Source organism: Melopsittacus undulatus, chromosome 5 (assembly GCF_012275295.1).
Source record: "Melopsittacus undulatus isolate bMelUnd1 chromosome 5, bMelUnd1.mat.Z, whole genome shotgun sequence".
NCBI lineage: Eukaryota > Metazoa > Chordata > Aves > Psittaciformes > Psittaculidae > Melopsittacus > Melopsittacus undulatus.
Window position 1 is genome coordinate 6914586 of NC_047531.1, and position 22571 is coordinate 6937156.

At 39.8% G+C, this 22571-nt stretch overlaps 2 protein-coding genes across 2 annotated transcripts in view; both read right to left on the minus strand.

Annotated features, from left to right (window-relative positions):
• Window positions 1–4239, minus strand: part of MSRB3 (methionine sulfoxide reductase B3) — an 82471-nt gene extending 78232 nt beyond the window's left edge. Inside the window, exon 1 of the mRNA XM_034063391.1 lies at window positions 4212–4239. The gene's annotated coding sequence lies outside the window, so the exon portion shown is untranslated. The remainder of the gene's footprint in view (window positions 1–4211) is intronic.
• A 951-nt stretch (window positions 4240–5190) lies between these two features.
• Window positions 5191–22571, minus strand: part of LEMD3 (LEM domain containing 3) — a 53640-nt gene continuing 36259 nt past the window's right edge. Inside the window, exons 6-13 of the mRNA XM_005155162.3 lie at window positions 22374–22522; window positions 21076–21177; window positions 19961–20063; window positions 19559–19737; window positions 12254–12335; window positions 7820–7925; window positions 7649–7727; window positions 5191–7393 (exon numbers count right to left, since the gene is read on the minus strand). Coding sequence (XP_005155219.3) covers window positions 7230–7393; window positions 7649–7727; window positions 7820–7925; window positions 12254–12335; window positions 19559–19737; window positions 19961–20063; window positions 21076–21177; window positions 22374–22522 — 964 coding nt within the window. The 3' untranslated portion in view covers window positions 5191–7229. The remainder of the gene's footprint in view (window positions 7394–7648; window positions 7728–7819; window positions 7926–12253; window positions 12336–19558; window positions 19738–19960; window positions 20064–21075; window positions 21178–22373; window positions 22523–22571) is intronic.

Sequence of the window (22571 nt, forward strand, 5' to 3'; positions counted from 1 at the left end):
CTGTCTGCATGAACTGAAACTTGGCTTACACCCGAGCCAACCCACCACATGGGTCCTCAAAGTGTTAAAATCACCTGCACTCCCCATGCGTGCAAAGAGGAACTAGAATAGGTCAATCCCTCAGCCAGACCCAACATTTTCTGTGCTGTTTTGTTTGGCCACGACTGGCACAGATCACATCCCCAGGAAGCTGCTAAGGTTCCTTGTGTTGATTTTCCTCTTTTTTTTTCCATTTTCATTGTGCAGTTGGAGTGAAAGTGGTGGCATTTGCCAGCTACTTTCCATCAGCACTATTGTTATTCCCTGGTAGCAGGGATTTGTTTTCCATCAGGTGAAACACGAAGGCGTTGCCCCTGTTTGAAAGAACAGAGTCAAAAGAGACCCTTGGGGAAATACTTCTAAATGCCATGCACGACACTCTCAAGATCTCTTGGATGTGGTAGTAGGTCCCAACAGAACAACGTGTTAGCACACTACGTACAGTCTGCTAAGCTGCTGCCCAGATTTCAAATAAATCATTAATCCTGGTGTTCCAATGCTACTGAAAGAGTGAACTGGGGAGCTCTGCAGAAGACCCGTCCTTGGACTCTGTGCAACGCTCAGAAGCTGAATCATGTGTAAATCCCAAACTTAGTGGAAAGATCACTTCCAGGGCTCAGCCTAAATAAAGAAGTACTTATGCTATTAATCATGTTACAAAACAATGCTAAACTATAACCTAAGTCAGTGAAGACAGCAAAACCATGTTAGCGCCTTATAAGTTTCAGCATTGTTCTAGCCTGGTTTGGGCTAGTATCATTCAATTCCTCAGGTCTTAAAGTCGTTACTGAGAAAATCCTCTTGATCCCCAGTTCCAGTTGCTAGATTGTGTGGTTTTCAGATAATGCTATTGGAACTGAGATTGCTAAATGAGAACCAGAAGGCTGAAGCTAAGCAGATAAATTATAATTTTCAGTTACCTCACCATAAGTGGCATTCCCAAAGAATTCTTTCTACCCTATTTTCAGACAAAACATAAGGATCACCATCTTTATAGATTAAGGACACAAAAATTCCCATTAAAACCCAGACTGACATTCTTCATCTTCTGGTATAAGTTAATGATGAAGTACGTGCTCCCTTCCTTTTCTTAAGTGGCTGGTTGGAAGTTACTTTTAAAACGTTGCTGGTTGGTTACACATTCACAAATTTCCATGCAGGAGGACTTCAGTCTTTAGTTTTGTGTTGTTTTGGGGTTTTTTAACTAGTACCTATTAATAGTTCACTGAGAACCTAATATCTTTCTGAGGCAAATGAAGCATCCAAAAAGATAATACAATTCCAACAAAGCAACAAGAGTGAGGGAAGGAAAAAATAACCTGTAGTCATTTCTTACTCTGAAACACTAAAAAGAAAAGGCTCAAAAAGCTGGCAAGTTTTTTGTTGTTATGTTTTAAAGACCTCCTACTTGTGTAAAGAAAGTAGCTTCTAAATAACTCCATGTATGGACATGATTATTCCAGAGCAAGAAACACCCTAGCCCTGGAGCCTGTTCCAAAATAAGCATACCAACTTAAGAGTTACTCAGGGAAAGATAAATCCATACCCAACTTTATTCTACAGTAATTCCTACACACCATCATAAATACCCCAGGAACTTAAGGGTCCAATTTTCTGGGAGTTTTTTGGCTAAAGGAACATTTAAACAAATCAGGGCTATAATTAGGCTGATGGCTTATCTATCCCACTTTTCCCAGCAATTAAAGACTCCATAGCTTAAGTTCATAGTCTGGGTGCTGTGAAAACTGCAGCTTTTAATAAAGTAAAGAAAAAGGATAGAAAGGGGGAAAGATGGTCATCTTCCCAACCTATGACTAATACAATGCTGCACTCTATGAAGAGCCAGAGTTGCTCTGTAATGAGGACACACTCACTCAAACTCTGCAGCTCAACAGAGCTACCTCAAAATTGGATGGCTTTGCTGCATCAGTGGCTTGTAGCGATGCCAGTCTGATGCAGACCGGCAGGCTTCTTAACCTTCTGTCTGAGAAGATTAAATCCTTAACAGAGCGATCTCTTCTCTCCCTCCTCTCCCTCCTGTTCCCCCAGCTTTTAGAATGAATAACAAAGGAACCATTAATAATTCCCCCTAAAAGCCAATCTTCATTTTCTCGCATTTCCAACATAATAAACAGGCTGGATCTCCAAGGACACAAAAACAAGTGTCATCTTACAAACTGACAAAGCGTGAGTAGGTAAACAAGATTCTCCTTTACCTTCGTAACTATGAGGGCAAAGTACCAAATACCTTCCTCATGGGGAAGTTTCCCTTAACCAACAGCTGTTAGGAATTCTTACAGTATGTACAAACACAAAAATGCGTATTAACCAAATCCCTGTGAGAGCATTGAAACGCCACCACTTGGAAAAATAAGCAAGGTCATTCAGTCAAAAGATGTTATTTTTGTCTAGGATCAACTGCTTTATATGGCTTTGCTACCGAATATAGAAACATTACCCCATACACAAAGGCACTGCTTTTAAAGACTGTGCTTTTGAGGGGAAAACAGAATTCTTTTTTCCTCCTAAAGAACGTTTTCAAATGTGTATTATAAAGATCCAAGGAATGTCAGACAGGAAAAGGACCAACCAACCACATTCTGGAATGAACTATTTATGGCTTCACTAACTTTAGTGGTTTTGAGAAATCAATGCAGAACTTATTTGAAACTGAATTATCTTCTCTCCTCTTGGAATTCCAGGATCATATGGCAACAGTGGCATGCTATTAATCAGATTTAATTCTCTGCATAGATTTTAAAAGACAATTAAGAAACACTGCTCTAAAATAAGGCATGTGAACAGCAAGGCAGGCGATTCTCTTACAAACTATGAGCAAATGTCTGATTAAGACGACAAGCCACAGGGAAACTACTTCCAGAATTAGACTTAAAGGGCACCGTTACCAACCAAATTTGGCAGACAAGGAATCATGACAAACTGCAAAGGCATGCAGCAGTGCACTGAAAAGTTGGGAATCCCTGGCAAATGAGACAGCAAGCACTCGTGTCAATTCAGCAAGGGCAAGAACATCACCGGGGTGAATTCTAAGCATCAAACACTGGGTTCAGCTGAACGGCACTGTGCCAGAGCGGGAGTGGAGCTGGCTCTTCCACTTACAGACCGCCTGCCATAAACAAGCCACATGGGCAAGGCAAAGGACCTGCCTCCTGCAGATACCTCATTCTGACATCTGCATTTCGAGCAGGGTGCAGCTTCAGAGCCAGCCCAGTACCAACAGCAAGCTTAAAGGAGAAAGAAATAAAAGTATAATATATAGAATGTTATGTAAAGGATAACATATATAATGTAAGGCTCTGTGCTTCCCTGAAAGCTGTGTTTAAGGTCAGAACTCTTACAGAGATCAGATGTTTATCACTAGAGTACAGTGGGCATCTGCCGTTAGACTTGATAGTTTCAACACACAGTTATCCCTGTTTAAGATCACCACACCTTTATTCTGAAGGGAGGATGACTGGAATTTCAGCTTAAGCAAAAAAACAGCACTTATAGCAGACTTGTCAAATGTCACAGGAAGCTTAATGGAGTGTCATTTCTATACCCAAGTAAAGCTTGGAAAGGGAACAGCAAGAAATAAATCTATTTTTTGCATCGATTGTATTTGTCAGTAGCATAACACAAACCAAACACAGTGAGAGCCCCGAACTCCCTTATAAAAACACGACCGAATTCTGAACGCGTATATGAAGTTTAAGCTCCTCTTTTGACCAATGAAACGCAATTCACGGAGCAGGGGACCGCAGCCGAGCTGAACTAACTGCGCACCCGGTGAATGGCCGCTTCACCCGCCAGCTGTGTTGCTGTACCCCAGAAACGATCTACCTCTCTTCTGAGCCAGAAGCGGCACCTACAGCCAAGGGACACCGGGTGCTACGGGCTCAGGCGATGCGGCGGACACCGGCACTCCACAGCATCGCTGCCGGGCAAACCCCGTCAGGGGCCCGCTCCGTCACACGGGGACAGACCCGGCCCCGCGGGCAGGCCCCGGGGTGCCCGTCAGCGGTGACCCCCTCCCCGCCCGCCCCGTCACGCTTCGCCACAGCCGCGTCAGGTGCGGCCCAACGCCCCCAGCGCAGAGGCCGCTCCTCCCCTCAGCCCTCCGCAGCCCCCGGCTCACCCGCCCGGGGTCCAGCTGTGAGCCGGGCTCCTACCTGCGGCTCCTGCGGCGGCCGCCAGCGCCAGGCAGAGCGCGGAGAGGAGCGGCGGCGGCAGCGGCACAGCGCACATGAGGGGAGGCCCGAGGGAGCGAGCGAGCGGTCCCAGCCCCCCGGGACCGCGGTGACGGCCCCGCCGCCCGGGGAGCATGACGGGAAATTCCTGGGCACCGGCGGCCAACGCCAAATATGAACATGGAGCCGGCACGGAGGGAGGCGGCAGCCGGCACGCTGCAGGGTCGGCCTGGGCCCGGGCAGCCGGCGGTGAGGGCTGGACCCCGTCTCGCCTCGCCTCACCAGGCCAGAGCCGCTGCCCTTTAACGTGAAGGGTCCACCTTCGAAATGGTTTCCCAGCCGCTCCGATGGAGCCGGGGGGGGGGATAGGGCTCAAGGCCTGGGATCTCCGCTCCGAGCGGAGGAAGCCGGGCTCCGGCCCCCACCTACCTGCTCGGGTATCGCGCTGGGGCAGCCGCGGCTCTGCGGGGCGCGACGGCTTCGGCCCGGGGCTCCCACTGGTGGCTGCAGGCCGAGCGACTGCGCTAAGCTGACGGGCAGGGGAATGAGATGGGCTCTACTGCCCACCTTCTGTATGGGAGTTAGGGGTAGAGCTACAGCGAAATTCTCGCCATGCCACTTTTCTTCCACAATGAGCAAATGCTCATAAATCATGAACCTAAACCCCCGTTCTTTGGTCGTTCCCCCCCCAGCCCCTAACCCTTCAAATACAAGTTTAAAACAGCATAGTATAAATGTAACGACAGGGAATTATACGATCCCTATGTCCAAACTCCAGACAAAGTTCAAGCTTTAAGTGAAGTTCAGTGATGAGCTCAGCTCGCAGTAGCACCTGTTCAGTTTCAAATCCTAGTAAACATTAAAAGTTAGGCATTTGTGATGAATTCATGCCCTCCCCTCACCCCCAGATGAAAAAGTATCCAAGTCAGAAAGACACCCAACTATCTAGGTGAGACACATATAAAAACCCCTAATAAACCTTTAATTCGAGTTTGGTTTGGTTTTTTGTTTGTTTTTACAGGACAGGGTGACAAATTACAACAAACATCTGAATTTCCTCAAATGTTCAGTTATTATACACATTCCCCTCTGTCTCGCAGGAAGGGACATTGGTCAACTTAACAGGTTTAAGGTAAAATAAGCTGCATAATAGTACAATATTACAATAATAAAATGTACAGTGTTTACAAGAAATATACTTTAAGAAGCAAGATAGATGCATTTGCATCGAGGCGACCTTTTAAAATGCCACAAATATTTGTACATTCACTCTTGCAACAGGTCACAAGATGGGGTCACTAAGGTCAGGTTAACAGATCACTATGATGCACATCAAATACAACAAAATTAGTTTATATACATATATAATACATATACATGTATATTATACATATACATATATGTATATAGTAAAACTCATCAAAATCTACCAGACCTGGCACAATCTACTTACCCATCAAAAATATGTACTTGTCCTCGGTAAGTAGGATTCTGCATGGCTGATTATATATTATATATACTCATTCATTAGCATCTGAGACATAAAACTGAGGATTTAAAATCTTTTCTCGGTTTACAAACTCTCCAATAATAAACATGGTGCCCACAAAAGCACAAAGGTAAGGCACAAGAGGATTTTCTGTTGCAGAATAGTGTGCATCATGTTTACTTAACCATAAGAAAAACGTGCATTATTTGTGCAAGTTCATGCTGCAAATCCATCGTATCTACAAAGTGAGTTTCAGTAAAGTTTGTGGGACTGGTGTGCTTCCAGTCTCACCTCCTACAGGATATTCAGCTGGCTAAGTACGTAAAACTGTTGTAGGAGTGGGGATTAGTAAAGCCAATAATCTTAGATTTGCAACTATGCTTCTCCGCAACAATTCTGTACTTCTAGGTCAATGTTAGTAAATTTACAAGCTCAGAATCACAAGGTTTACTGTCAGCCAGAATTCTAGTTTGCATCAGCCAAAACTGTTGCACGGAAGCATGTACCTTTTTAAGTTTCAGTAGGTAACTGGTTCATTACAACAAGATGGCATGTACTGGGAAAGTCACTTATTCCCAATGGTATTTTGTCACAGCCCTGGCAATTGTAATAATAAATACAGCTTTTCACAAAATAGTTTTCCAGTATCTGCCAATTGCTTCTTTATTGCTCACAAATTTGAATTCATTACAATTGGTATCAGACCTTTCACACAAAATCATAGTCAGGTATTTTAATATAAAACCTATAAAAGATATTTAACCTGTATCTAACGCTTTAAGGTATTTGGCTTCTTGTCATGAAACAGCCAAAACCATATAAAACATTAGGGTTTGAATAAAATAGGAAGCTTATTCACTGCTTCAATGCAGACATCCTCACGGAACACAACCATTTTTGCCACCACCAGCATTTACATTTATATACAAAACCTAGTACATCTGCATTTGGTTCGTCTTCCCTCACACTTATATGCAACCACTAATGCCAGATTAACTTTTCCCCATCCCTCAGCTGCAGAAAAGATTCTTATACAGCAACAAAAAAAATAAATCCTAATATTGACTGAAAAATAAAATTTAACTTATTCACCATCAGGAACTGTAGGTCGGTTGTTACAAAATACCCACAAGATTATTTCACAGGAAACTATGGAAATACAGGAAGTCATCTTTTCTCCATGCTGTTGTATTATCAAAAACACTTCTTGGTGCAAAAATACAGTCACCACATCTGCAAATGTATAATGAAGTCGGTATTCCTCATGCAAAACTTAAATGCATTGGTTTACTATAGCCCCGGAAAACATCCTGAAGCAATTCTTTTTGTGTTTGTCAGCTCAGTATTACTGCCTCATTGCTAAGTCCCTTTGGAAACAAGATTTCTGGAACGTTCAAACTTTTATTTAATTCATTAAAGTATTACATACAAAAAGCACTAAAAAAGGAAGACGGCAGCCGAACAGGAAAATTCCTGTTGCAAGTAACAGTCCTAGCAGTTGTAGAAACTTCTCAGGAACCTCCCTGAGAATTAGTTGTGCCTGTCCGAAGACGCAGATGTGACATAGAGTTCATGTGTTTGTTCGATGGCTTCAGTGGAGTGCTACAAGTAAGAGCCTGGGGAAAACGATGATGATATCGATCTAGCCGCAGGTATTTTACCGTTACCAGCTTTCCTATAAGGCAAAGAAATAGGAAAAGAGAAGAGAAGCCTTCCAGCTCAGTATTATTACATGTTGCTTCAGGATGTAATACACACAAATGCATTATTACACTGAAACAAGTTTACTAGGTGATGACTACTAAAAAGATCCAGCCTTTGTTACAACTCAATAACTTATACATAGAACACTTCGCCATTTAAAAGAATTCCAACTGCACCCATCTTCTGTCATTCCCACCCACGTTTTGTTACAAACCCCCTTCCTTACCATCAAACCAAGAGCCATGTAATGCCTTGAAAGCCTTTCCAGCATATTCTGGAGAGAGACACTTGACATATACACAACCCTGCAATTAAGAAAGAGAGGGGGTTAGGGTTTTTTAAAGCCCAGCAGACAGGGATAAACAATGCATTAACATGGTACTGGGAAGACACTAACCTCACGTGAATTTTTGTCAACAGCAATATGAACAATTCCATCATTATCACTGCATTTCTCCAAAATTGCTTCTTGAATTGCTAGATGCCAGTGATCACCTATTTCCCTATGCAAACAATGAAAGGTTTAATTAAGCACAGCCAGTTTTTAACATTCACAACAACCTGATCCTTCCCCACTGAGTTTGTTTTCTCTGTAACTTGACATCCTTTTCTGTTAAACGCCTTTGGGACAGATTTAGTACTTTAGCTATTGACTCTTCAGTACACTGGGCCCTACAGACCACTTTCAGGATATTCAGCTCTAAGAATCAAAAGGAATGATCTGTATTTTGACAAGGGGGTTATCCTCCTCTTCCAGCAGCCTGCCATCACCTTCCTGTCTGAAACAGCAAGCAGTCTTAAACTCGTTTTCCCACAACCTGCTTGGACAAGCTTGTTGTTGCAAGGAGTAGGCCACTTCTAGGCTGTTCCTACTGCAGTGGAAGAAGAGCAAAGGAAGACAGCAGCATAAAGGCCTCTGCCCCTTTACTGTATCACCTTTACCAGCAGTCACAGGAGCAACATGCCATGTCAGGCTTCAGCAGGCTGACGGAGCTTTTTAGCTATTCATGCACTGTTCATCACTGAAATAGCTATTCACTATCCCAAACAAAGCATCAAATTGCATTTGTCCCATAGGGTACTAATAGAACATGTCAACCTAGACAATCCAGAAATAGAAGTTGTTAAAATCAGATGCTGATTTTGGAGGCTTTTCCCCAAAAAATATTTTATTGTCAATCAGTCTTTAGGTACATCATTACAAAAGACACAAGTCCATGTATTTTTGTGAAGGTACTGCAGGGAACTCTCATCCTAATAAATCTAAGCAGAGAAAGAACAATTTCAACAGCCTTAATAAGCCTTTAAGCCTTCCTGAATAGTCTGTACACAAAAAAACAATGAATTTATTCTTTCAATAACACTATCAAGAGCTTTGGGTAGTTTTAAATAAATTTCTCTACATAATGCCAAAAATTCTTGAAATATTTAATTTTCTGTCCTCCTAATTCATGAAAAAGAATGTGGCGGGGGATGGAATGTACACAGGGAGGTTAATTATTATGGGATGTTATCTGAATCTGTCAAGCAGGACACTAACACAACAAGTGAGGGACTCTGGCAACAAGGAATGTTGGATTTGTTTCTGTCATTTGACCTTGACTGGTCAGAGGACCAGACCTTCCAGTTGATGCCCCTTACAAAGGCAGATCATATATAAACAAGGAAAACAAGTGGAAAAGGGACACAAGGGTGCAAAGAAGATCCAAATGAAGGTCCTAGTGGGGGAGAGACTTTCCAGTGGGAATCACAATTTAAAACCCTACAAAAGTTAGAAAATGATTCCTACTCAGGGTGGAAGAAACAAGTGCTTTGTTTTTACTAGATAGCTTAAAATGAAGGGATTATACAAGTCACCTTCCCCCCCTCTGTGTAAACAACAGTATTTTCTAAATAACATGCTGTGCACTGGATGTTAGGGAAATTAAGTCATTCCAAGTTGCAAAAGTCAAGACCTTTATTGGTCCCCTCCAACCTAAATTATTCTACAATTCTATGAAATCTTTACTTCAGTGGATTCCCTCCCAGCCCAGGACTCATGTCCATGTCTTTTTGAGAAGCATGCTGTCATCAGCAGCAAGCCAGCTACAGTAAGTAGAGATCCTATCATCAGAAGCAATTGTCTTTGCTGTGCATTCTTCCAAAACACTGAAGTCACTGCATTGCCCCCAAGAGCCCATTTGCTGTTTGCAAATCAAGTAGAAGGGCATTCTCAATCTAGTTTGATTCTGGATGTTTTGCAGACCTGGGACATGAAACATTATGAGTTATTAACTAACTGTGATTTCCCCTAATGAAATAGGCTCCTAACAAGAATGACTTGTCCTTCCTTGATCCTGAACATGTATGCTCCGTTAGCTGTCAATGAGTCTTGCAGGAATGCTACCCATGCTTTATGAACCATTCTTTAGTAAAAACTTAGGTGGTAGATGCAGAAACACTAAAATGGGCTTATCCGAATGATTAAGATTAGTATTTAAAAAAACAGGTTTGTGTATGGCATAGTAAATGCCTAGAACATATGCCCAAACTTACGTCTGCTGCTGTGGCCTGAGGGTTTATAATTGCCAGGTGAATTTTCTGACTTCTGGCAGCAGAAAGATTATTTGCTCTGTTAGCACTAATATAAATTAACTGGTACGTTCCCCAGACAATTCTCAGGTCAAGAGAAAAGCCCTCTATTATGGATGGCTGCTTTTACCAGCTATTGGCATATTGTTGAAAAGTACTTAGTCATTTACTGTTAGCATACAATAGATTGACTGAATTAGCAGCTAAAAACCGATTTTGTTAAACATAGCTTGCCCCTGCGGTAAATGTCAAAACGGTGCTTGCCAATCTAATCCCATTACTGGTACATTCTGCATTTCAGGTCATCAGTGATTGTGTTCATTCCTTCCAGATCTGGGACCAGAATATAAATCTCCTTCCTCTTTTGACATAAGCAATTGAATAAAGTAGTTTGTCTTGCAGTGAGGGTTTTGGCTGGTGGGGTTTTGTGTTCATTTATTTAGGGGTTTTGGTTGGTTGTTTTTTTTAAAGATTACTCCAAGATTGTGATAAAAAGTTTTTCCTTAAGCAGCAGTCCTCTGCAAGACAGCTCATGGAAGAGGAATAGGCTAAGGGATGCAATATGGAATTGGATGAAATATCCCACTACAACTGTAGTTCAACAGCCCAGTAACAGACGTAGGTCAACTTCCAAAAGAAAAGGTCTATGAAAAGTGAATGTATTAGAAGCTTCAAAATAGCTAATTGGACACAGACACTACAGAGAAGTGTCAAAAGAGAACAAATCCTAGTCTATAATGATTCTTTTCTTTTTAATGCACTTGCTGGGCATAGACTGCATCAGTACTGAAAAACACCAAAGTTCACAGCAAAGATAAAACCTGTATAGTTAGACTGCCCTGACAAAAACAACACCTCAGTTACTAGTTCCACAACAGCCACTGTGAACAGCTAACATTTTGAAACAAGAAGGTAGCCAATCCAGCATGCCAATAAGTATTACAGTAAAGTGTCAGGAATGGATTTATTCCAGTACTACTCAGACTAACCAATATAGCTCATGAAGTCTCCTTTGCAGCAAGGACAATAAGGACATTAATCTCACCCATAATTCTCACCAAATCTCATCTTTTATTTCACTCTCCTGCAGGAGGGTCAGTTGGCCTCCAGCACAATGAATAAAGTTTCAGTCTTGCTCACCCTACTGCAGCCTGGAAGTTATGGAAGAAGCCACAGCTGGGGTCCACACTGTCCTCAGCTAAATTAGCGATCAGCTTTCTAGTTAGCAAGGCAAGGAACTAAAGTAATTAAGCGTAGCTAGAAACTGAAGTGAAAGTACTGAAGAAATACATGCAAACTTTGCAATCGCTTGTGTCTCCTCCTACTTCCTTTTACTCCCTATTTGCAGCAATAGCTTTTATTTTCCACTCAACTTCTCATATTCTTCAGTCCCACAGCATCTCACTTTTACTCTGCAAGACAGTACAGCATTTTCCCCTTATATAATCACATCAGGGAAGGAAATTATTTCACAGGAGTCAAGTCCCTCTATCTCTTTGCACTGGACAAACCAGGCTTTAAAGACCAAAAATTATTAGCTGGCACAACCTATGTGTTAGTCCCCCAACTCCTAACATGGTCTAGTCCACAGCCAGTAGGGATATAACAAGACAGTGAGTGGACAAAGCTTTAAAACACTGCAAAACATTATTCTTCCTTAACTCTTGGCATGACAAACAAGGCTTGTTACTTAGTCATACACAGTACATACTTTAGAATTACAGCTGAGCATTAGAAGCCAGTACTCTGCACTAGTTTGTTTGTGGGCTTTTTTAAGCTTTCTCACTACAAAAATCCATTTGCTTCAAACGTAGGCAGCCACAATGCCAGAAAGTAATATATTACCGAAATCCAGCCTTTTAAATGCAAACTGTGTAAGCTCATAAGACAGTCCAAATACTCAGCAATATTTCAGAAACATACAGTCTGCTGTTAGGCCACAGGAGTCTCCCGTCAGCTGGTATAACTGAACGTTTACAAAGTTAACTAATGGAGAAAGATCAGTTGTTGCTCCAAGCAGTTTGACTAAATGACAGAATTCAAGTGACCCAAAGACACAGAGCAAGCCAACGCAGGATGAAAGGCACCTCCCAGATATGAAGAGGAAGAGTTGCCTGGTTTCTGGGGCTTTTTTTTGTACAACCTATTTGTTTCTTTTAAGGTATCTATGTTTACTCACTTCTTCCAAACCCCTCTCAGAATAGACACAGACCCTTCCAAATGAATGCAGAAATAAAGACAGGTAACTGGATTTACTTACATAACTGGATCGAACATATTGCGAATCTTTAGACATGGTGTCAAGCTGTTTGGTGGTGAATTTCTTCTATCTAGATGGAATGCTACAAAGAAAAACAAATTTAATATTATTGACAATCATAATACCATCTGGTTAACAAGTGTCAACTTTAGACATTAATACCTTGCTGGTTTTGCTAAGAATAATACTTTCCTTCATATATGAAAAAGCGTCAAGCAAATCACATTTCCCATAGTCTTCTACTGCGCTGAACAAAAGGTACCATACTTAACTGACTTTTTTGGGTTTACAACTTCTCCATTTAAAAAGAAAATGCACCCTCTTATGTCCAGGCCACAGTACATGGAAGAAATCAGGATATTTTAAAAAGCACCATATAGCTGAAGAGAAAGTATTTGCATTACATCTCCATGAAAATACAAATATTCTTAACATCTGGAGCAAATTTTAAGAGCTATAGGTTAACCATTCTATTTTAACTGCCTGATGAATTTTCGTTTCTTCCACATCTGAGGCAATTTACTGCCCATCTGACTAAGAAGCAGAGTGACATTTAGGTGAATCTTGTATTGCATCTGCATTGCAGTAACAGCTGCCAAAGAGCACTCTACAAGGATGAAGCTTTTGTAATGCTAAATGCTCTATACACGTGACCAAAAGCTTGCAGAAATTTGACATGAAACACAGAACAGATGTAAGAAGAAAAATGGAAGTTACAAATAACAGCAACACTTTCAAAGCTGAACAATCCCATGACATACATTCTGAAGTTCTAAAACAAACTTCTCTAAAGTCTTCTGCTTGTAGGAGTTTCAACAGACTGCACCACCAGATGACAAATAAAGGAACCCTTTCAGATACAGGTAAGGTAGTCGCACACCTTGGGAAAGGCCAACCAAGCAGCAACAGAAACAGAAGGGGATAAGCTGGCAAAACAGCTTTCAAGGCTTGAAGAAAGTTTTCCTTTGATGACTTGAAATTAATAGACTCAAGAGTTCAAACATAAGATTAAAAACCTCAGTAAGAAAAATGATGCTCCAAAATGATGCTAATGCTTCTCCTTTGTAATCCCTACATTGGAAAAGTTTGACATTCAAGATGTTACACTGCAAGTGTTAGAAGTCTCACTTTTGCACAGATGTCACTACAAGTCTGTCCTCCTTACTGCTGACCTTTTAACATAAAATCTTGCAAGCATGTCCGAAATACACGAATGCTCTTCTGTATGTCACCAGAACAAAAACCGTGTCCTGTACAAGAAATTCAGTCATGTGGAAGACCCAGCACATGATAGACAAGCACCAACCAAGAGAAAACTCACTGCCTGCAGATATGGCATAGACAAACTCACTCTTTATGTAAATATCCAAGAGGAAAAACATAAAAAATACAATTGCCAACTAGGAATTAGAAAAAGTGACCTCCAAATCTAATACAAGACCTACCATAACAACATTTTTAGTTATTTGGGGAACTTATTAGAATATACAGAGTTCGAGTCACCAATACCTGTAACAACTGCCTGGTTTTCCTTAAGAATGAATAGCTTTCTAAATATGCTGGTGACACTGCATCTATCTCTGAGCTCCCTATAGTTTAAGGAAAAAGTCCTTTTTCAATAGCACATGGTTTTGTAAAGTTTTTTGCCCTTGATTAAAAATTCCACATAGGGTATACAATAAAAACTTTACAGAACTAAGCAACATTGAAAAATAAATGGACTTACCTCACTCATGTAGGTTGGCTCCAGCAGACCAAGGGGGGTGAAATGTCACCAGCATATTGTACACTGGGGCACCACACCATGCTGGAGAAGGTGATCTGGGGTAGCCTAGTCATGGACCTGGACCTGAAAAGGTGTGGGGTTGAGGAAATTATGTGCTGATTGTTAATAGCTAGGTTTATTCAGCACATGGTTTTAACCCAAGCATGAAAAGAATGGGGAAGTTATCTGCAGAGACTCTAGGCCCAGAGGATCAATATTTCTGCAAGCTGTTTATGAATTCCAGCTACATCACTGAGCTTTGCCTGATCCAATTTCTAATAACCTTGATGTCCTCTTTATCAGATCTCAGGTGTTTGCAGAGATGAATTCAGCCAGAACATACTACCAGCACAAAACCAATCTGCCACCAACTTAATGGAACATTATACTCGTAGAGCAAGTGTGCCCAGAGCAGTGCAGCATATAAAAATAAAGATGAAATCTGCTTTTTCACAAAAATGTTTCAAAGTCAGAGTAAATTAAGAGAAAGTTTTGCAACTTGGAGGGAGCTTTTCATGTAGAGGGGGAAAAAAATGGCCACAAAAATCAGTAAGGCACAAAATCAATGCTAGCACAGGAATAAGCATTAAAATTTATACCAGAACTGGGACCACAAACGGAGGCTAAAGAAGACACACACAAGTTTAAAATAATGCTGTACCTACACAGCAAAATTCAAAATAGGTTAATAGGTGTCTCTTCAGCTTCACTGCCCATCTGTAACAATTAATTCTCCTCTTCACCCCAAAAGAGCAAGTTTAAAACACAGCCCTATTCAGATTTCAACACTGATTATTTGAAAAATTACACTGGTATGAAGCATACAAAATATTCTCCTCACAATAAGTGCATAAGCAGATGTTCTTGTGGGACAACAGTTGAAGCTACACCATCATTAACTGCTATTTCTTTTCCTAAGCAGATCTTGAGAGCAAGACTCCCAAGATGAGGGTAAAAAGGTAGAGGTGAAATAGGAAAGGAGAAGCACAACTTTGCAACAAGTCACTGACAAGAAACTTCTTAGGCCTTTCATAAATGCCCCTTGGGGACTAGCAAGCACCTTCAAGAAAAGGAAGTCACTTTGTACTTCAATCATAATGTACTTTAGTTTATTATCTTAAACCGGAGATGACTGTATCATTCCAGATTCAAACAACAGCAGCAGCTAAAAGCATGTGCTTTCAAGCTCTTTACCACTGTGACTGGAATATGCCTATGATGAAAGTGGCTCTTGCACACACTTCAAAATGAACATCTAAGAAACTGTAGTACAGCTTTCTATACCTCTTGAATTAATACTGTACTGGTGCTAAAGGGATTCCCCAGTATCACCACAATGGGTTATTAGACAGCCCACATCTTTATATGTGGATTTGATGCACTGGATAAGGTTGAAGACCTGCATGAAGTACAGGTAGCCACGTGTCTCAAGAACAGCTTTATTCATGCTAAGCCAGAGATCACTATAATTTATTTAAATACTAACCCCTCTTACCAAAAGCAAGAACAAAAAAATATTTAGTTAAAAAAGTTGTGTTAATGTGTATAATGCAACACTAGGCTCTTCAGTAAACAAGAAATACACTGAAATAAAACCCACTAAATGTTATTAAGAGAGAAGAGTATACTTGATTGGGCCTTAATACAGTTAAGTTCAGCTATAGAAGACCAGCATAGGATGGATATAGCATTTTATAACCACCAGAAAATACAGAATTTTCTTGCAATAGTTAAGGACTGAGCTGGTTTAGGGTTGGGGTTATTTTATTATTGTTGGGTTTGGTTTGTTGTTTTATTTGGTTGGTTTGGGGTTTGCCTTTGTTTGGTCTGTTTTTTTCTTTTGCATGGAGAAAGGATTATATTCCTACAAGCCATGGAGGAGGGGTGTCATTCACACAAGGTAACAGGTTATCTTCCATGCTGCAGGATGAAATATCACCCTAGATGTGGTACTTCAGAGAACCTCTTTATCTCATCTCCAGAGCTGTCAAGGAACTTTAGCTATTGCTGTTAATTTAGCTACATTGGAATTCTGTCTACCTACTTCTCTTTAGTGCTCCAGTTATGAGAGGCATGATAGGACAATAGTACCTGTTCTTTCAAAAGCAAACTGAACACATTTGTTTTCTACTCCATTGATTTAATTACATTTTAGCATGATCAAGTCTGTTTTTTCGATTGACAATTATCCTATCAGTTGCTTCAAAACAGTCACATCTGTCCATCATCCTACCTTTTTCTTCTTTTGACATAAACATCTACTGTATGCAGTGGGTAGCATTTCAAAATAAGTGCACCACTTTATTGTGGCCCAGTTCAGAAGAAAACAAATCCCAAACTGTCTGTCAAAACACAGGATGAGTTCTGAAATACTGGACAAAAGCCACAGTGATGCCTGAAGTCTAGATGCTAACAGGCAGTAGAGCCTAGATCTTCATGCATGCTGTTATCTACCAATATCCTAGTACACACTGACATGTCAAGAAGCTTTCTTCTTCAATTGCGCATACTCTCAGCATTGTGATCTGCCACAGAGCACTATCAGACCTCAGCTTAAACAAATTGTGACCTTGAAATTCATTCACAAGATTCAAACCCCAGAATTCAGTCTGATTTTATATGCACTGAGTTTGTTCAAACCTTGGCAGTCTTGAAAAGTAGTTAGATTTATGAAGTTTTATATTCAAACACCAAAACTGAACAATGAACATTGATTTATACTTCAAAAAAATTAAGTGACACATACATACAGAATTCCTAACATCAGGAAAGAAACAGCTGTGCAAAAAGTACAAGACTTATACAAGGAACACAAAACAGAAAGACCCTTTGCATGTGAAAATAGCCTTTGCCTGCTGACTACCAAGATGTACAGAGCCCAAATAACCTTTGTCATTTCAGCCACCCCTATTTCCATGGCCCTCCATTAGAGGTAAAGTATGCATTTTCAGTTCTTCAAAGATCTTTGCTGAACTACAAACATAACAAGAAAACTAGGGAAGTCGCTATTAAAAGAACTGAATGAAATAGGATAGGTGTCAATATATCCTATTTCAGAGAAAGTCTAGTCTTAAATACATACTCTAGGCAACACACAGCTAAAAGCCACAGCTGAGAGGTACATTATTCTGTCCACATTCACAATGATCTACAGTAGGTATCAGATTCTCAGATTCAGATGGTACCCAATAGTAGCTGCAGGAGCTGTCTTTCTAGGAAGTTCTGGAAACCACTGCTTTGCAGAGAGCCTTGAATTCCATGTAGCCAAGCAGCACCTAAGCTATCACACACTAAAGTCTTCCAAACCAAGGAAAATCCAGGAAAATCCCGTGACTTCTAACACAGGACAGAAAGTTATGGAGTGATTTATATTGCAGTCAAAGAGGACAAAAAAAACTGAGAGCAAATGAGTAGTAAATGAGAAATTCCAGAACTGGAACGATCATGTTTTACAGCCTGTATTGAACAATAAACAACACAGAAGATTCAGCTTTATAATGTACCTAGCTTGCAGAAGCTATGTTCAATTTAAGCATTTGAAAATCCATCATGATAGTATTACAGAGGTGGAACAGAGGCAGCTGTTGATGAAACCCACCATTTCTGCACTGCACATCCCTAATTGAGAATATCCTAGAAAGAAAAAGCTCTGCAACTCTTGTAATAAAGTTACTATTCACATCTTACTAAAATTTGCAGAAACAGAAATCATGTAACACAGTTGTCACAGCAGAATGCCACGTTACTATTACTGCAAGACAATGACTGTCTTCAAGAACCTCAAGCCTACAGTAGTTTTCACAAGGTATTTTAAAAAGGAGCCTTCATTTCCAATGAATGATTTAAAATGAGCAACAGAATGCTAAAACCAGTAGTGTAACTGAGAAGTATATAATGATAACCCAACATAACATTTTGCACAGACAAGAAAGAATCTGGATCCAAGAATATAGTAAGACCCTCATTCTATAACATACCAACTACCTGCAAATAACTCGAAATGTTTGGCTTTTCAAGTTGACAGCAGTGTTCAGTTTTACTTTACACTTACAGAAACACAAAAAGACCCACAGACAGAAAGCATACACAGAACTTATGAAAACATGCAAGTGGCCTGGGACAAAACCAAAACCTTAGCAGTACTTTCACTCAGGTGATCAAGTTTGCTACAGTGTTAAGTGTTCCAGGCCACAAAGCAGCTCTTTCTGTCTGTCTTTGGAAAGGAAATAATCACATTGAAAGAAGCTACTTTAAAATGTATCTTCCTTTACAAGAAAAAAATAAAGACATTGCTTCTTACAAATAAAAACGTATGCCAGTAAAAAGCAAAAGAAGAGAGCCTGTCACTACTTGCATTACTTAAACTAAGACTAACATTAGAATACTCAAGAACATAGATGAGAGTGCAATTACTTGCCAGTGGGAATTTTTACTGTAAGTGGGACTAAGGAGAGCAGAAAGTCTGTTTTAACTAGGCTTCTTTCAGCATCTCATACAATGCAACAGAAATAACACATGGTACAACCTTGATAACATCTGATTTAAAGTTGAACTAAACTGAAGAAGCACCCACTCTCGCCTCCCTCACCATCAAAATAAGCTGATGAGTTTACATACAAGGATCTTCCACAGCATTTATTTCAGTCCCACTAGAGAGATAATACAGCACTACAGAACAAAGTAAGGCAAGACTGACTCTTTAAGATAGTCACAACATGTAGTTATTAAAATTTCACTTTAAACACTTACCATCACGCTCAAGACACTAGTAGACATGACCATTCATGTCATTTTTCATTGACAAAAATATAAACCCACCCAAAAAACCCTAAGAACTAGGATCACTGATGACAGACAACTGTAAACCCAGTGGGTTCCTGCCACTTTGCTCCATCCACTGCAAAAATCTATGTATGACAACAGCTTCCTCCATTAAAGAATGCTTTGCTGCACCACAGAGCTTCAAATGCAAAACACAGTAGAGAAAACCATTTCTAACAGAAAGGGAGCACTACTAAGAGATACTAAAATTCCACATTCTGCTGACTGGAGTCATTTGTCCCAGCAGTTTCCCATTCCAAAATAAACAAATAAACAAACATCTCTTCCTCCAAACTTTGTCTTCAGGTACCTCAATGATAACAGTAGGAAACTCAAGTCCACAAGCTCCAATTTACCTGCTGTCAGATACAACCAATAACATTACTTCCAGTAAGCATAAGGGATGTCAGAATTTGACCAACTAAAGAGTATTTTATTTTTTTTTATAATCCATGAAAGGAACAAGCAACTCACTTTGGCTACAAGCCCTCTGCTGTATTTCTCCAGTAGCTGTAACAGAAAGAGCTCATTTTGTTTGAAAACAAGGCAGACACTGAATGCACAGTCTAGCGGACAAGATAATAGAGAAATAGCACTGACAGTTCATAGTACTTAAAGGTGTGAGAGAATACAAGTCTTTCATCCTCAAGCAACAAAATAGCAGTACGATGCAGAAATGAGAACAATCATATTCGCAAAATAGAACTAAACTTCAGTACCTTGGCCTTGCCACACTTTCGATGGTATAACTAAAATTTTGTCACAAACTGCAGAAGGCTGCATCCATTTCCAAACCAAAAACTCGGCACCACCTATTCTTCGTGTCTCTGTGCGAACTCTAGATTCATTTGCTGCAAGGAAGTCAACTGCTCTATTCCAGACTTTCTTCATTTTCCTCCTTAAAAATCAAAACAAGAATTACCAAGTCAGAGTTATAAAAATCTGCATAGCTGACATCCAGCACGTAGCAGAAATCCAACATTTTCCCCACACATACTTAGGTGAATAAGAATCTCCAAGACATTACAGTATGCAACCTTCTAAATTAAATTAACTGACCAATTTATTTTTACTGTTTTTCCCTACTTAAAGGAAATTCAGTACTCCTAGTGAGAACATACCTGTCCTGAGGTGGTATTAGAGAATCATGCACATGTAGAATAGGCATGTAAGGCTGCAAGTCTTTATTTTCAGAACACGCCTCACTGTGACTTCTTAGAACACCTGAGGACACCAAAAGAAAAATGGGTAACTATGCAGTTCATGCAAAAATTCAGAATAAATATCAATTCTGGCAATAAATAAACAGCTACTCTGAAGACCCTTCCAATTTCAGCAGTTAAGATGTTTTTGGTATTTTGAAGCATTTTCCTCCTAACCATGCTGAACGCAAATCAAGAAAAAACTAATCACCTACAGTGCCTCCAAGTACCCCAAATAACTTTAGAATAAAGGAAAAAGAGTTCTTGCAGTTATTCTTGATTGGTACTTTTACCTGTTGCCAGAGACAGCCTTATTTGAAAATAAGGTGCTTTCTTTCCCCCAAAAAACTTCATTTGCAAACAAAAAAGGTAGAAAACAGCAAAAACAGGAAAACAGCTCCAATTTGTCTACCATCTCTATATTTATGATTGCTATAGGTGAAAGTAATAAGACAGCTTAAGTAACAATGCATCCCAAACCAGAAAGAAAACCCTACAGACACAAACAACTGAAAACATTGTGGCTCCAAGCAGAAAGGCAGAATTTCAGAACTCAATTATGCAGTCTATTTTAGAAAAGTAATTTCTGCTCAAAGTGACTAATTAAAAAGCTGCTTTTTCTCTGAAAAGCCATTAAGGATTAATTTAAAGCTAACACATGCTTTAGGACTGGATATTTTAGCCAAAAGACAGCTGAAAAAGAGATTTAAAATAAAGCAACATGTCACCATGTTTTTAGTCACTGCATTTTTATTTGGTTTTTGTGGTAAGATAAAATACGACCAAGTCAATAGGAATTTATTACAGCCAAACTGGACACAAATTACAATTGTTATACCAAAAGCTTTGATTAGGTTTAAAGGATGATTAAAAAAAGAGAAACTAAAACATGAACCACGCATCTGACCAAGAAATCTAACAGCATGATAACCAATAACTAAACAGGAAGCAACTGCAACTGAATTAATGGCAGTACTTTGAAAGATTCTACAGCACTGATACAGATATATCAGATGTGACTTAAGAAGCCATACCTATTATTTTCACCACCATATCATACATCTGCCTCGTTTCTTCTTCTTCTTTTGCCCAACGGTATTTCATGTAGTGCAGGACTCCCCAGACCACTGCTACACCTGCATTAAGATGTATAATACTCTTTAAACGGTACTAGAGCATTTGTTATTTAACAGTCTACACTACATTCAGGATCTCTTAACAATTAAAAAAGCCTCAACACACATATACACAAATTACAGTTACACAGTTTGCTTTGTATACCAGTGATCACAAGGCAATGTTAACTGGTATATCAAAGAGACTGAGGAACACCATTTCAAGCCAACATCAGTGTTAACGACAATACATTTAACTTTCGTTATATGCTTTATTTTTTAAAAGGTGCTTCAAATTAATCTCAATTACAGATACAAAAGTTGAGATATGCAGCAATTGCTCAGCATGACTGATGAGACCAGTGACTGACTCGGATACGAGGTTTCATCTCCACATCCCAGTTCAACCCTCATACTAACTATTATCAGAATGACAGCAATCTGGGACAGTTTGCCTCTGATTCTTTTGGTTCATCAAAATGCTACTGAAGGAGGTTTCAAGTTTTCTTCTCACAAGCATGAGACTGTTAAGATACAGGGATAAACAATTCATTAGATATGCAATAGGTGTATGAGATGAACTCTGCATCTTCAGTATTTCCAGCCAGCCACATGGAAAGAAGTGTCTGCACTCAGCGGTATCATGTTTATGCTGCATAGTTTTCACTATGGTTAAGAATTAAATAAACGTGTAAGAATTTGAATCTTAACTATCAAAACTAAATTAGTCAGTTTTACTGAAGGAGTAAATACTTTTTTACAACATAGTTTTACACAAGAAGCTGTGGTGACAATCATGTTGGGTATCCAACTTCTCCTAACACTATAAAAATTATCTTTTCTGTAGTTATGTTTCTAATTCCTGGAACAGTAGTGAAATACCCTCAAAATTAAGGCTATCAAGTCTTTTTATTGAGCATTTTGCTTTTTCAGATCAGTTCAACCTGCAACTTTTGAAACATGAGTACATCTTTGGCAGGGAAAAGATGAGTTCCCAAAGCATGAATATATCCAGTTGGCAGCAGCAGCAGATGATAGCAATCGATGCGAAAACACAGTGGTGCAACAGAAGCACAAACTGCACTATAACCAAGGTGCTAAGAGAACTCCAAGTTCTGTGGTTGAATAAAAACTTTTAAAGATGCTGTTTACTTTTCTCTGTGCACTTACGTAAACACAAGTTAAAACAAAAAACACCTATTTTTTTACTAACTTACCCAAAAGCAATATGGACAATCTGTGAGTGACGTTCACAAATGCTCGTCGAAAACGACACCTGAAAGACATCTTTGGACTAGTGGATTCCAAATACTTCACATCTGTCACATTAGTTACATCCCTCTCATTTGGGTCATTGCTGAGACACCTAGGCAAAAATAGGCAGTATTTATAAAAAAGGATATATTCAGTATTAA